At 44.8% G+C, this 13,777-nt stretch overlaps 1 protein-coding gene across 3 annotated transcripts in view; it reads left to right on the top strand.

Moving 5' to 3' along the window:
- CTPS1 (CTP synthase 1) overlaps nucleotides 1-12,875 on the top strand; it is a 34,471-nt gene extending 21,596 nt beyond the window's left edge. The window contains exons 9-19 of one of the 3 annotated variants that reach the window (XM_016189576.2): nucleotides 2,239-2,371; nucleotides 4,553-4,641; nucleotides 5,120-5,214; nucleotides 5,960-6,022; nucleotides 7,928-7,971; nucleotides 8,617-8,713; nucleotides 9,844-9,899; nucleotides 9,999-10,095; nucleotides 10,670-10,814; nucleotides 11,357-11,443; nucleotides 11,965-12,875. In XM_016189576.2, the coding sequence (XP_016045062.1) occupies nucleotides 2,239-2,371; nucleotides 4,553-4,641; nucleotides 5,120-5,214; nucleotides 5,960-6,022; nucleotides 7,928-7,971; nucleotides 8,617-8,713; nucleotides 9,844-9,899; nucleotides 9,999-10,095; nucleotides 10,670-10,814; nucleotides 11,357-11,441 (904 nt within the window). In that variant the 3' untranslated portion in view covers nucleotides 11,442-11,443; nucleotides 11,965-12,875. Of the gene's footprint in view, nucleotides 1-2,238; nucleotides 2,372-4,552; nucleotides 4,642-5,119; nucleotides 5,215-5,959; nucleotides 6,023-7,927; nucleotides 7,972-8,616; nucleotides 8,714-9,843; nucleotides 9,900-9,998; nucleotides 10,096-10,669; nucleotides 10,815-11,356; nucleotides 11,449-11,964 lie in introns of all 3 variants that reach the window. The other 2 variants (XM_007526110.3, XM_060206136.1) reach the window with 2 other exon arrangements.
- The last annotated feature ends 902 nt before the right edge of the window (nucleotides 12,876-13,777 follow it).

Raw genomic sequence — 13,777 nt, 5'->3', positions numbered from 1 at the left:
GGTTGGTTACATCCCGACTAAGGAGGTCCTGGTAAAATGGGTCTGGGCTCCAGATCCCCCAGTGAGTTTAGATTATACGCATGTCATCATGTCAGCTAGGGGCTCGAAAATCAAGGACAAGTGTCTGTGTGGCAGTGGACACAAAAGACCGGTAGAGACGACAACACTCCCGCTCCTCAGCAGCCCTCCGAGAAGTTGGGCTATGTTTGACGCTGTGCCACTCGCCCTGTACTAGCCAGGGATCCACAGTCTTAACTGTTGCTGCCAAACAATAGCACTTTGAAAACTGTCTTAACTTTGAGAATTGCTTTGTCTCATCAAATCAGAGGATTTCACCCAGTGTTCTGGACACTGGGTGTCCTTGTAGCTCAAAATCTGTGAATATGAAGCACTTTTGGGGAGGGAGAACTCATCTCACTGCTCTGCCACATTGTCATTTTGGCTTTTTTTTTTTTTTGAAAATGGTTTTATTTATTAATTATTGGGTAGGGACAGGAAAACAGAAGGGAGGCGAAGATAGAGAGGGAAAGACAGAGACCCTTGCAGTCCTGCTTCAGCACTTGTGAAGCTTTCCCCTGCAGGTAAGGACCAGGGGCTTGAACCTGGGTCCTTGCACACTGTAATGTGAGCACTTAACCAGGTGAGCCGCCGACTGGCCTCTCATTTTGACTTTTTCAGTTTTCATCTGTTTACATATATATTCCATGCAGCTACAAAGATGGCATGCCATTTTATCTTTTTTTTTTTAGTCCTATATAGAGAGGGCTGGGCAGTAGTGCAGCAGGTTAAGTGCTCATGGCACAAAGTGCAAGGACTGGCATAAGGATCCCAGTTCGAGCCCCTGGCTCCCCAGCTGCAGGGGAGTCGCTTCACAGGCAGTGAAGCAGGTCTGCAGGTGTCTATCTTTCTCTCCCCCTCTCTGTCTTCCCTCTCAGTTTCTCTCTGTCCTATCTAATAATACCAGCAATAAAAATAATAACAAGGGCAACAAAAGGAAAAAACAGCCTCCAGGAGTAGTGGATTGGTAGTGTAGGGTCCCAGCAATAACCCTGGAGGCAAAAAAAAAGTTTTAAAAGATATTTTGGGGACTATTAATAATTATACTTTAGAAGGAGATTTCAGCACCAGGTGGTGGCACACCTGGTTTAGCACGCATATGACCATGCATAAGGCCCTGGGTTCAAGCCCTCAGCCCCCAGCTGTAGGGGGGAAACTTTAGGAGTGGTGAAGCAGGGTTGCAGGTACCTATCTCTCTCTTCACTTTCTGGCTGGCTGTCTAATAAGTAAATAAATATAAAAAAAAAATTTAAGAGACATTTAAAAAATTTTTTTTTATTTATAAAAAGGAAACATTGACAAAACCATGGGATAAGGTAATCCCATAGGGTACAGCTTTGTACAATTCCCATCACCAGAACTCTGTATCCCATCCCCTCCTCTGATAGCTTTCCTATTCTTTAACCCTCTGGGAGTATGGAACCAAGGTCATTGTGGGATGCAGAAGGTGGAAGGTCTGGCTTCTGTAATTGCTTCACAACTGAACATGGGAGTTGACAGGTTGATCCATACTCCCAGCCTGTCTGTGGGGAAGGGCTCTGGGGAAGCGGAGTTCCAGGACACATTGGTGGGATGTCTGTCCTGGGAAGTCTGGTCGCATCATGTTAGCATCTGGAATCTGGTGGTTGACAAGAGAGTTAACATACGAAGCCAAACAAATTGTTGAACAATCATGGACCTAAAGGCTGCAATAGTGCAGATGAAGAGTTGGGGGGGGGGGGCAGCCTCCATTTTGTAAATATGCTAGTAGGCATATTTAAGTTATATTCCAAAGGGCCTGTAGCTATAGTTTTTTTTTTCCTCCTTTTTCTTTTTGTCCCTGAGCCTGAAATCTGATACACTGGTAGATCCAAGGTATTTTCTGGGGAGATGATGTCATGGTTGGAAAAAGGACCAGAAAGCTGGATCAGGGAAGAGAGTAGCTGCCTAATATGGGAAAGGGGTATAAATATTGTTGACTGAAGAGACATTTTCACGAGTAGGGACTATAATAGTTTTTCAAACTCTTTACAAAGCCTGCCATGTTAATTTCAAAATCACTTTCTGTACAGAGAATTCAGATAATGTCTGCCTTCATTGTATTCTTCCCAGACTTGGTTTCCTTCTTTTTAAAAAGCATTTTTTAAATCTCATTATGGTATGTACGTTCAAAGTAACTTGATGTTCACTGACATTTGATAGGTATGATCGATTGCTGGAGACCTGCACTATTGCCCTTGTGGGCAAATACACCAAGTTCTCAGACTCATATGCTTCTGTCATTAAAGCTCTGGAACATTCTGCACTGGCCATCAACCACAAATTGGAGATCAAGGTAAGGGGTACGGTGCAGGTACAGCCAGGGTGTTAACAGGGAAGCCATCTCTGTGCTTAGAGATGCTGCATCCGTATCTGCTGTATCTGCTTTGGAACTCGGTCTCTCTCTTTCTTTCTTTTTTTTTTTTTTTTCTGCCAGAGCACTGCTCAGCTCTGGCTTATAGTGGTGTATAGGGGATTGAACCTAGAACTTGTATTTCTTTTCCTTCTTTCTCCTCCATCCCTCTAATCTCTATTTAGTAAAAAGAGAACCAGAATGTCACTGACACATACGATGCCAGGAATTGAACTCAGAACCTCATGCTTGTGAGTCCAACACTTTCTCGACTGCAGTACAACCTGGGCTGTGAAACTCAGTATTTAGAAATTTATTTAAAAGGTTGATATTTGACTCGGCTTTGGGAGGTTAATAGAACTTTTTCAGGAGATAATGATGAGGAGAAGCTGTCATAGTGGAAACTGAAAGTGACTGCTTGAACCTAAACATCAAAAATGATGAGTGTGGTGGTCTAGAGGCATTGGATTCTCAAGCCTGAGATCCTGAGTTTGATCCCTGGCATCACACAATGCCAGAATGAATCTGGTTCTCTTTACATTTCAGCCGTCTCTTGTAAATTCATCAAACAAACAAACGAACACACAAAAAAAACAAAGTTTACTTGTTCACTAAGGAAAACTTCCCCTGGTGAGAAAGGGAGCCCTTGAAGGGCTAGAGGCATGCATCACAGTTGCTGACATCAGTGCAAGTAGCCACATCACCTATGAAGTCAGAATGTTGATAGCCACTTATGAGAGCCGACAGGTGGCAGTTTTGTCCCAAATATGTCTGGTTGCCCAGCCAGTGCCTGGGACATGGACAACGGACAGTAAATAGTAGTTCTTGTGTTACGGTCTCGGAGGAGGGAAGCTGAGCCAGTGGGTTTCACCTCATGTCCTTGAGTATGGATTCCTAGCCAGATGAGCAAGATTTGGGTTCTCAGACATGGCAATAAAGATCTTTATCACCCTGTGTAATTTAACTATTTTGTGTCTCAAGTTTTCTCATCTTTAAAGAGGATTATTGAAAGAAATAAATTTTCAGAGTGCTTAGTACTGGACACCAAGGAAATAATCTGTGTATTACCTCTCATGTTCTTTTGTTATTCCTTTTTTTCCTACCAGAGCACTGCTTAGCTCTGGCTTATGGTGGGGCGGGGGAATTGAACCTGGGACATTAAGAGACCCAGGCATGAGAGTCTCTGTATAACCATTATGCTATCTACCCCCACCCCTGTATTACCTCGATTAACTCCCCCTTCCTCTCAATTTCTGGCTGTCTCAATCCAATATAAAAATATAATCTAACAATTTTTTTAAATGGACAAAAGATTTGAACTGAGACTTTTAACACAAAGGATGTAGCTGAGGGCCCAGGGAAGTAGCTCAGTGGTAGATGGATGCTGTGCTTGTATATGAGCCTGAGTTTGGTCTTGAGCACCCCATTTAAAAAGAAGACACGAGTGGGATAGTTGGTGAGTTGCTAGTGAAGTAAATGCACATTAAATCACAGTGAGATCTAGAATGTGTGCCCACTAGACACTTCTGGAGCCAGTGCCATAGAGTATTTTTTACTTTTTCTTCAGTGCATTTGGTGGGTTCAGTTCTTTACCATTTTTCTGTGGCTGTATAAAGTAACTTTATGTAAATTAATGGACCATTAATTTAACCATATTGTGGGGATTTACTTCAAAGCTTTCAGTGCTGTTCCATTCATCTGTGTCTGCTCGTATTTCACTACACTTTGGTTACTGTATTTTTGTAGTATAGTTGAAATCAAGGAATATTTTTGTTTTATTTCCACTCTCAGCTTTTTTGGGGGTGTGTGGGGGGCCCAATTCAGTGTCTCTTGTGGTTCCAAACTAAGTTGTATTTATTACAAGAGAGACTGTAAAGTACTGGTCCACCATCCATGCAGTTCTACTTGTTCTGTCTTTGTCACTTTGTGTTCAGGGTTTCACAAAAGAAAAGTGATCCTGCTGCTGAATCTTCTCCCTGACACAAGATTATAATTTTCAAATTTCAAAGTTGAGAAAGATAAGAGTATTGGTAACTTTGGGGTGGGAAGGAACTATGGAGGAATGTGACTGTGGAGTTAGAAAAAACAAACCTGCTTCCTCTCCCCTGTGTGAATAATCTCCAGTACATTGATTCCACGGACCTGGAGCCAAGCACCTTACAGGAAGAGCCTGTACGCTACCATGAAGCCTGGCAGAAGCTCTGCAGTGCTGAGTAAGTGGTCCTTGCTACCCTTGGTTCCCAGGAAGAGAGGGGGTGGGGAAGGAGTGTTTTCCTTTAATTGATAGGATGGAGGGATTTTCAGCAGGGTGGAGGTGGTGTAAAAAGGGAGAGACAGAAACACCTGCAGTACTTACTTTATCACACAAAGGAAGGTTTAATGAGGTTCTTTTTTAAAATTGTGACTGGGACTTCAGCTCCCAGCTGATTTCATATGTGGTGAAGCAAGTACTGCAGGTGTTTGTCTCCCCCCCTTTTAACACCCCTTCCCCCCTCCCACAGAGCTGTCGTGTTTCCATGTGGTATACCAGGGGCTCGATCCTGGTTTGTGTGCATGGCAAAGCAGGTGCCCTCCAGTGGAGGAAAACAAGGGAACAGTAGCCATGAAAAGAGTAACTTCATCAGTGTCTTGGGAATGCTTCATTGACTGGACTGGTGGGAATGAAGTTGCCTTTTGTGTTCTCTTGTGCAGTGGAGTCCTGGTTCCAGGGGGATTCGGTGTTCGAGGAACAGAAGGGAAAATCCAAGCAATTGCCTGGGCTCGAAAACAGAGGAAGCCTTTTTTGGGTAAGGAGTAGGGGAGAGAAGGTGCCGCAGAGAGAGTCTGTAGCTTAAACTGCAAGAGGATTGAAACCAAATGTGGATGCTACCATTCTAGATAACAGCTCAGGATAAAAACTTGTATTTCTCTGTGGGAGAAATTCATTCACATGAAATGTTCTAGGCTTGTGCGCCATGTGTCGATATCATAGAATCCTGAGAGAGTGAACTAGCAATTAGAAAGTCAGGTCCATCTAGAGAACCTGATTTTTAGATGGACCTGTGATTTTTATATGTTCCTCAGCTTGGAATACCAGCTGATTGTAACTGGGTAGTATGATTTTTGGGTGCTTTTAACTTGACCAATTATAAATGAGGGCTTAATGAGAGAAGAGGGTAAGAAATATAAATCTTCATGATGGTGAATGAAGACCTTAGACTAGAGGCGAGTGTTTTGCAGAAAACAGAAATTTTATACATATGCTACCAATGACTATTTACTGTAAACCATTATCCCCCAATACAAATATATATATCTTCCCAAACTCTCCTTACTTCTAAAACTTGGATAGCTTGCGATTGGGAATTTTTCTATACATTTAGGCCCAGTTTCATGGGGAATCTGATTTAGGTAAAGGATAAGAGCCAGGGGCTGCTTGTTTATAGCCGTAAACCATGAGATTTTGTAATTGCAAAAACGCCGGACTGGTGGGGAATGGAATTTTTATTGGAGCTTCATTTTTCCCCCCCCCCTCTCCCCTCCACTTGCAAGGTGTGTGCTTAGGAATGCAGCTGGCGGTGGTGGAATTTTCAAGAAATGTGCTGGGATGGCAAGGTACGTGTCCATTAAAAACCCTGTGAAGCTGTTTTGCTTTTCCTGAAGGGGTTGAAAACGGTGCCTGCTGGTCACCGGGTGCCATGAGGAGGGCCAACTGGTTGGTTAGCTTGTTACCTTTTAGTGTGCAGCAAAGAGGAACCATGCCATTGCTTGAAGGAAAACAGGGGTCAGCAAATGGGAGGAGGGAGCACAGGTGCAGGCACTAGCTCTGTAGAGCCTTTCCCTTTCTTCACTGAGACCGTTGTTCCTGCTGAGCTGGTGCTGGGAAAGACAGCTCTGGCCTGTGAGTCCGATCAGTGGGGCTTTTAGACAGTTACTTAACTTACTAGGTATATTTAAGTGAATTAATGCATGAAAATAGTGCTAGCACAGTCCCTGACAAATAGAAAGTGTGCCTGGTCAACTGGACTGTAGCACCAGACCACCCCCAAACCCAGCGACGTCCAGCAGCAATGGTTATTTTCAGTATTCTGTGGGTTGCGTGGACTCCATTGGTGCATGTCTATACCACCCTGCCCTGCCCAGCTCACCATTCACTACTTCACCCCAGCATGGTGACTCACTGGCATGTCTTGAGCTGGCTTCTATCTAATTGCCACATTGCAGAATCAGTAGAAGAGTGAGTCCTGGAGGTGGGAGTCACTGGGGGCCACTGACAGGCTGGCCCTCTCTTTTCTGCAGCCCAGGTTTTCAGAAAGACCTAAGAGAAATGAACACAGTAGCCTAAAGGAATGTAAGGGCAGTCAGGAGTAGCAGAGTACAGGTAGTTACTCGGATGCCAGCTTGCTGGTAGGGCTGGTTCAGGCCACATTTTTTTCTGAGACGGTGCTTCACAAAACCCCGAGGGGGGAAGAGAGGCTCAGTTTTGTGGGAAGCATGCCCTTTGGCTCTGACTTCTTATCTTCTGGCAGGCACTTTGTGTTCATCCCCCACCTTTCCCCACCCCCGTAGCGTCTTAAGAGTCAAAGTGCTGGGGCCAGGCAGGGTTTGTTCACAGGTGTGAACATTTGTCGCCCACTGCCAGGCAGGCAAGGAACCAGGTGAGCCCTTACCTGCAGCTGTGATCTGGCCTGATACTTAGCATCTGCACATAGAAATTAGCAAACCTGCAGGACCAGGGACTCACTTGTTACCCATTTAGTCTTTAGTAGTTTTGCTTAAGGTTAGTTAGATGGTCAGTTCAGTAAAGGATGGACAGATGGCTTTTTTGAGTTTTGAAATCTGTTAATTTCTGAATTAGTTGTTGAGTGAGGCTGTCATGTAGGGCAATATATTAGATGCTGAGAAGAAAAACATACAGGAAGTTGTACATTACAGATTGAAGTGGAAAGTTGGTGTTTTATATCTTAAAAATGTTAGCCCTAATGCTTGTTCTCATCATCACATGACTTTAGAAGTGGAATTGTGATTTAGAAGTTAAGGATAAACCTTTTAAAGACTAATTTTTTTTATTTTAAGTATTCTACCAAAGCACTCCTCAGCTGTGGTAGTGTGGGGGATCAAACCTGAGACCAGAGTCTTGAGCATGAAGGCCTTTTGTATAGCCATTATGCTATCTTCCATCCATGCTTTCCCCCCATTTCTTCAAAAGTAGGTTTGCTTCCAGAGGACCAGTATATCAGACTGATGCCCACCCCCTCTTCCTAGATAGGATATAAGAATGTAGCCCACATCAAAGACTAGCTTCTCCCTAGGTAGGGAAATTCTGAGGCCATATCCTATAAGCTCAAAGGAAAGAAATTGTATTGGCTCAGAGCTCAATGAAAATTCAGTGGAAGAAAATAATGCTTTCTGTCCTTGTATTCCATAAGCAAAGCCTCCACAGGAGAGCCTTTGTACTAGGTGCTGGATGTAAGTTTTTGTTTGTTTTTTTTTGTAACACCGGTATTTGGATTTTTCTAGATGCTAATTCTACAGAATTTGACCCTAAGACCAGTCACCCTGTGGTAAGTCAAGTATTTAAACCTTAACAGCGTTAAGGTAGGCAGGAGAGTAATGAAAGTAATTACAGTTAAATCTCTGTCCCTGCTCCCCTTAGCTCCTGGGGACACATGATGTAGCTATATGAAACATTATGAACCGATGTGCATATTATTAAAGAACTACTGGATTATACTATAGCTTTGCTTACTATAATAGTAATTGGCACTCTTCATGGCCCGCAGGCCTCTTCTCTGTATTGTATCCCCTGATGGGTGAATGGGGTCCTTTTTCTATCTTTGAATCCTCATCCCAGGAATGATAGGCCCCTTGTGATGCTGGGGACACTGATAAAACAAGACTCTTGACCTGGGGCATTTAAGTAGCACCAGTACTTTGTAAAGTCCCCAGTGTCTCCATGTTTCTCTTCTCTTTTTTAAAAAAGAAGTCTGCGAGGCTGTGAATTATATCCTGCATGTGTGGAGCTGTGTTTATTTCTGGTGCTGCACTGAGAGTGAGTTTGTGTATCTGTCTGTCATTGTACCCCTGAGGCTAAGACATCTTTCATGATGGAAGGTTGCGGCGTTTTAGAACCTGTTCACAGGTTCATTTTCTCTAGTGTAGGGAATCTATCTCTTAATGGGAGCATTTTGGTTTTTGAATGTCTCCAGGTCATCGACATGCCAGAACACAACCCCGGCCAGATGGGCGGGACCATGAGGCTGGGCAAGAGGAGAACTCTGTTCCAGACCAAGAACTCAATCATGAGTAAGAGCTGCCCATCCACTTGGAGCATCTTGGGATGGTTCTTGTTTGTCAAGTATTTCCCCCCTTTCTGGTCCTACTCTTGAGGATGCATTTCAACAGCCTGCGGAGCAGTGTGGGTCTGGCAAGGCCAAAGCCCAGAACCATGGGGGCCTCCAGAGTGAGGCACTGAGGTTTAAACCCATCACAGCTGGTTACTTTCCTGCCACTGTTAGGTTGGACCATATGAAACTGCTGAAATGGGATGATTTCCCCACAAATAGCAGCTTCACATGGTCTAACCTAAATAAACATATTTTAAATGTATAAATAGTGGTTAAAGATTTAGGAAATCTTGGGGAGGATCATGTTGAAGAAAACTGTCAAGGGGCTAGGAGAGAGCTCACGAGCTGAGCACACACGGCTGTGCATGGGCACCTGGTTTGAGGCCCAGCCACCACATGGGAGCACTGTATGGGGGAGCTTCCTGAGCAGTGCTGCAGTGGCTCCTTCCTCTGTCTCTTGCCCTCATCCCACTGCTTTCTCTAGTCCAAGAAAAGAGATAACCTAGCCCTGGGGATTCTAGATACACTGAGAGACAGACATCTGCAGACCTGCTTCACCACTCCGGTCCTTGTGCATGGTACCACTGCTCACTCCCCTGAAAGTTTGCCTTTATTTAGCAGAAGTGCTCTCATATCTCTTGAGGTTAACAAGCAACACAGCCCAAGTCACTTGAGTCTAAGCTGATCTGCTAGTCCCAGCTTCAGTTTTACTGTGGACTTGGGACAGGGCTGTTGGCAGTGAAGCAACATTCATTTCCAGACAGCCACCGGTGCCCAGGCACTTTGCTGACTTGACTCAGACACACTGGTTATTAGGGCATCTGTGCAGCTAGATAATGTCTGTCTTAGGGCGCCTGCCACTGGTACTTGGCTTGTTTCTAGCAGCCAAGTGTTTTTGTGCCTTACATGTTAGAGGGTGATGATAAAGCTCTTAGTTTTTCTTGGTGCAGGTACAAGCCTGAGAATTAGTCTCTAGTGTGCTTTTCTGAGCAGGTGGCTATGGTTGGTAGGGAATCACAAGACACCTGAATGGGGAAGCGGGGTGTGGTTGTGAGGCCAGAGTCTTCACCCCAAGATACTCTTTGCCAGGGAAACTCTACGGAGATTTGGATTATCTGGAAGAGAGGCACCGCCACAGATTTGAGGTGAGTGTTGGAGCTTTGTGGCCTGCAACTTTCTTCTCTGTTGCTCTGGAAACAGAATAAGCCTAGAGGCCAACACAGTTATTTCTTCTACTTTAACAGGTGAATCCAGTGTTGAAAAAGTGTTTGGAAGAGCAAGGCTTGAAGTTTGTTGGGCAAGATGTTGAAGGGGAAAGGATGGAAATTGTGGAATTGGAAGGTAATTACTTGAGTAATTGTCTATGAAAAACTTAGTTTAAAAAATTGTATATACATTTGGTGGGAAGAGATATGTGGGATAGAAAGATACACATCACATTGAAGCCCCTCTGTCTGTTTGCTAAGGGCAGGGCCCTTGGTGACCGAGCTGTTTGGATCTCTGAGAAGCTGGCCTTTTTTTTTTTTTAAATCAGACCACTGTTCAGCTCTGGCTTATGGTAGTGTTGATTGAATCTGGGACTCTGGCACCTTAGGCATGAGGGTCTGTTTGCATAACCATTATGCTATCTACCCTCCACCCAAGGAGCTGATCTTCGCACTGTCTCCTCATCCCTCATTCCTTGTTCCCAGAATGAGAGTTTTGAATTGATACTAACTCTCTTGTGATCTAACATGCTCGTTGTGCTGATGCAGTGGGCATCAGGCCCCTTTGTTGTTTGTGGGCCCTGTTGCCCAGGTTCAGATTAAGAATGTATGGTCTGTGGGAATGCCAAACATTTGAGCAAGATATTCCTCATCTTTTACGTTTTTGATGCATATGTATGTAACGAAGCCACTTTGCATTTCTGTTTCAGACCATCCGTTTTTCGTTGGTGTTCAGTACCACCCGGAGTTCCTGTCCAGACCTATCAAGCCTTCCCCACCATACTTTGGGCTCCTCCTGGCCTCCGTGGGAAGGCTCCCACATTACCTCCAGAAAGGCTGTAGGCTCTCACCCAGGTGGGGTCACTTTTCTCTCATCCTTTGTCTCAGTCTTTGACTTGTGACAGTGAGAAGAGCCATAGGAACTGGGGGCAGAGGGGTGGTAGGCTGGCAGGGTGTCCTTCTCCTCCTCCCACTTCCCCCAGCGCACGCGTACACACACACACACACACACACACACACACACACACACACACACACACTCCTCTCCTTTCCTAGGATCTTCTTAGACTTGGGGTTCATACCGTGACACTGGTTATTAGGGAACCTATGGTTTTCAGGGTCTGTCAGCCATGCCCTCCATGGGTCTCATACCCCAATGCTACCTTCCTCCAGAAGCTAGTTGGTTAGGATATCATAACTGAATGAGATGAATCTAGTGTTTATCTTTCTGCAACTAGAAAAAAATCCAACAGATTCATGCTAACAAGTGATGTAGCAATCTTTCTGATTTCTGCTGAGTGCAGACAAGTATCCCTATAGCAAAGGAAGCTACAAAAAAGGGGAGGTAAGGTGAATTTTTGGTGGTTGATGATGCATAAACCATCTGAATTCTGCAGGGACACCTATAGTGACAGGAGTGGAAGCAGCTCCCCTGACTCTGAAATCACTGAACTGAAGTTCCCATCAATAAATCATGACTGATGGTAATGTAAGTGATGCTTCTAGACCAGTTAAACACAAGGATTTTTAGTTTAGTGCCGCATCTTTTTTTTTTTAACCAGAAAGTGTGGTGAGACAGTGTAGGCACCAAGAGGTGAGAGCTGCCAGGTTGGGGGTCCTTTGCACCCAGTTTTGACTCCTGTTGGAGGTAGAGGGGTTGATTACATGGCTGTCTCCTTATTCTGTATTTAGGTACCTGTCTAGCCAAGTCGGGGAGATTGAATTCTTAGAACCTTGTTATTAGATTCCTCCTTTACTGTTTTTAGTTTTTATTTATTGAATAGAGACAGAAACAAAGAGGGAAGGGGGGGGGAGAGACACCTGCAGCACTGCTTCACCACTCATGAAGCCCCTTCCCTGCACATGGTAACTAGTAGGCTGAACCATATCTGCCATCTATACGGGTTTTAAAATGAAAACTTGGCATAGTTTACCATAGCAGCTAACTTCTACTTTAATGGATATCTTACAATTACTAATTTTTTATTGTATTTTTTTTAAACAGGAGCTATTCAGGCGAGTCTTCAGACTTCGATGGAGTTTCCAGCTTTAATTTTACACTCAGCTTTTGACACTTCCTTTAAATTATGTTTTTATTAAGCTTATTTTATTAGGGGGAAGGTATTTGGGAGACTTTGTGACTTGCATGTCATGTCCCATCATGTCTATTGGCTCTGACACTGTGCAGCCTGGTGCCTGACGTGCTCCTCTGTGGCCCCGGAAACCCCCAGACTGGAAGCAGGGCATCTGAGCCAGAGTGGATGCTGGGCATGGACTGGTGGAGGCCTACCCCTCACCACATTGCTCCAACTACCTCGCATCACTGTGGATTGGAGTGTTCGTAGTCGCCACTTCCCGGTGGAGGCCTAACCCATGTGTAAAAAATGTGTCATGCATGGTTAATGTGAGGGGTATCTAGAACAACACTTAGTGCTGGTAGCCTGAGGGCACTGCTTGCCACCAGCAGCAGTGAAACCAGAGACCAAGCCTCAGCACTGCCCTGCACAGTAGTGGGACTCTCAGTGCCAACTGTGGCTGGTACTCATTGTCCATAGGGGACAGTCAGTTTGGTGTTACATGAAATGACAGGAAGTCTGCATCTTTCTGAAGTGTGATTTTAGAGTACCCATCCTCTGGCCATGCTTCCTTTCCTGGGCCCAGGAAGCACTCCTTGCATCAAGGGGTCACATAAAAAGGAACCAAGAATCTTTAGGGTAACTGCCTCTAAAACCCTCTCATACATACATAGACAACTTGGGCTTGAGGGGACTTTGCTTCCAGAATGATGTTTCTGCAGTCAAAGTGCAACATGAAAAGCTATTTTCTTAATGTGATGTAGTAATAGGCACAGCTCTGTGTCTCATATTCTGACGGACTCGGTATATACTCTAACTTAATAAATAATGCACAATGAGAGACATGTTTTGTTTGTGATTCTGTTGTGTCCAGATGGATAGGACCTGAGGGTCACTGCCGATGCTGGAGGGGACAAGACAGAGTGGATGATCTACACTAGTCCTTTAAAAACCAATGAGGGAGTCGTCCACGTGATGGCACAGTGGATAAAGGGTTGGACATTCAAGCATGAGGTACTGAGTTCCATCCCCAGCAGCACATGTACCAGAGTGATGTCTGGTCGTTTTCCCTCCTATCTTCATTAATACATAAACAAAAAGCATGGGAGGGAGTCAGGCAGTAGCACAGCGGGTTAAGCACACATGACTTAAAAAGCGCAAGGACCGGCCTAAGGATCCCGGTTTGAGCCCCTGGCTCCCCACCTGCAGGGGAGTCAACTTCACAAGTGAAGCAGATCTGCAGCAGGTGTCTTTCTCTTCCCCTCCTTTCTCTCCATTTCTCTCTGTCCTATCTAACAACAATGACATCAATAATAATTACAAAAAAAAAAGGGAAAATAAATATGAAAAACATGGGAAAGGGTGGTGGCCGGTGGTGAACCCATTGAATGTACATGTTCATCAAGTACAAGAACCCAAGTCCAAGCCCCCCCCCCCATCCTCACCTATAGATGAGCAGTGAAGCACGTCTGCTTGCAGGTGCCTCCCACCCCTTTTATTTATTTACTTGCCTCCAGGGTTATTGCTGGAGCTCCAGGAAGCAACTGCTCTCGAAGGCCATTTTTTCCCTTTATCGTTGTTGTGGTTATTATCGTTGTTATTGATGTCATTGTTGGACAGGACAGAGAAATGGAGAGGAGAGGGGGAGAGAAAGATAAGACACCTGCAGACCTGCTCCACCACTTGTGAAGCAACTCCCCTACAGGTGGGGAGCCGGAGCTCGAATTGGGATTCTTAACTCCG

Source organism: Erinaceus europaeus, chromosome 13 (assembly GCF_950295315.1).
Source record: "Erinaceus europaeus chromosome 13, mEriEur2.1, whole genome shotgun sequence".
In the NCBI taxonomy this organism is placed as follows: domain Eukaryota; kingdom Metazoa; phylum Chordata; class Mammalia; order Eulipotyphla; family Erinaceidae; genus Erinaceus; species Erinaceus europaeus.
Note: the sequence above shows the minus strand (reverse complement) of the source record. Positions and strands in the feature narration are given on the sequence as shown.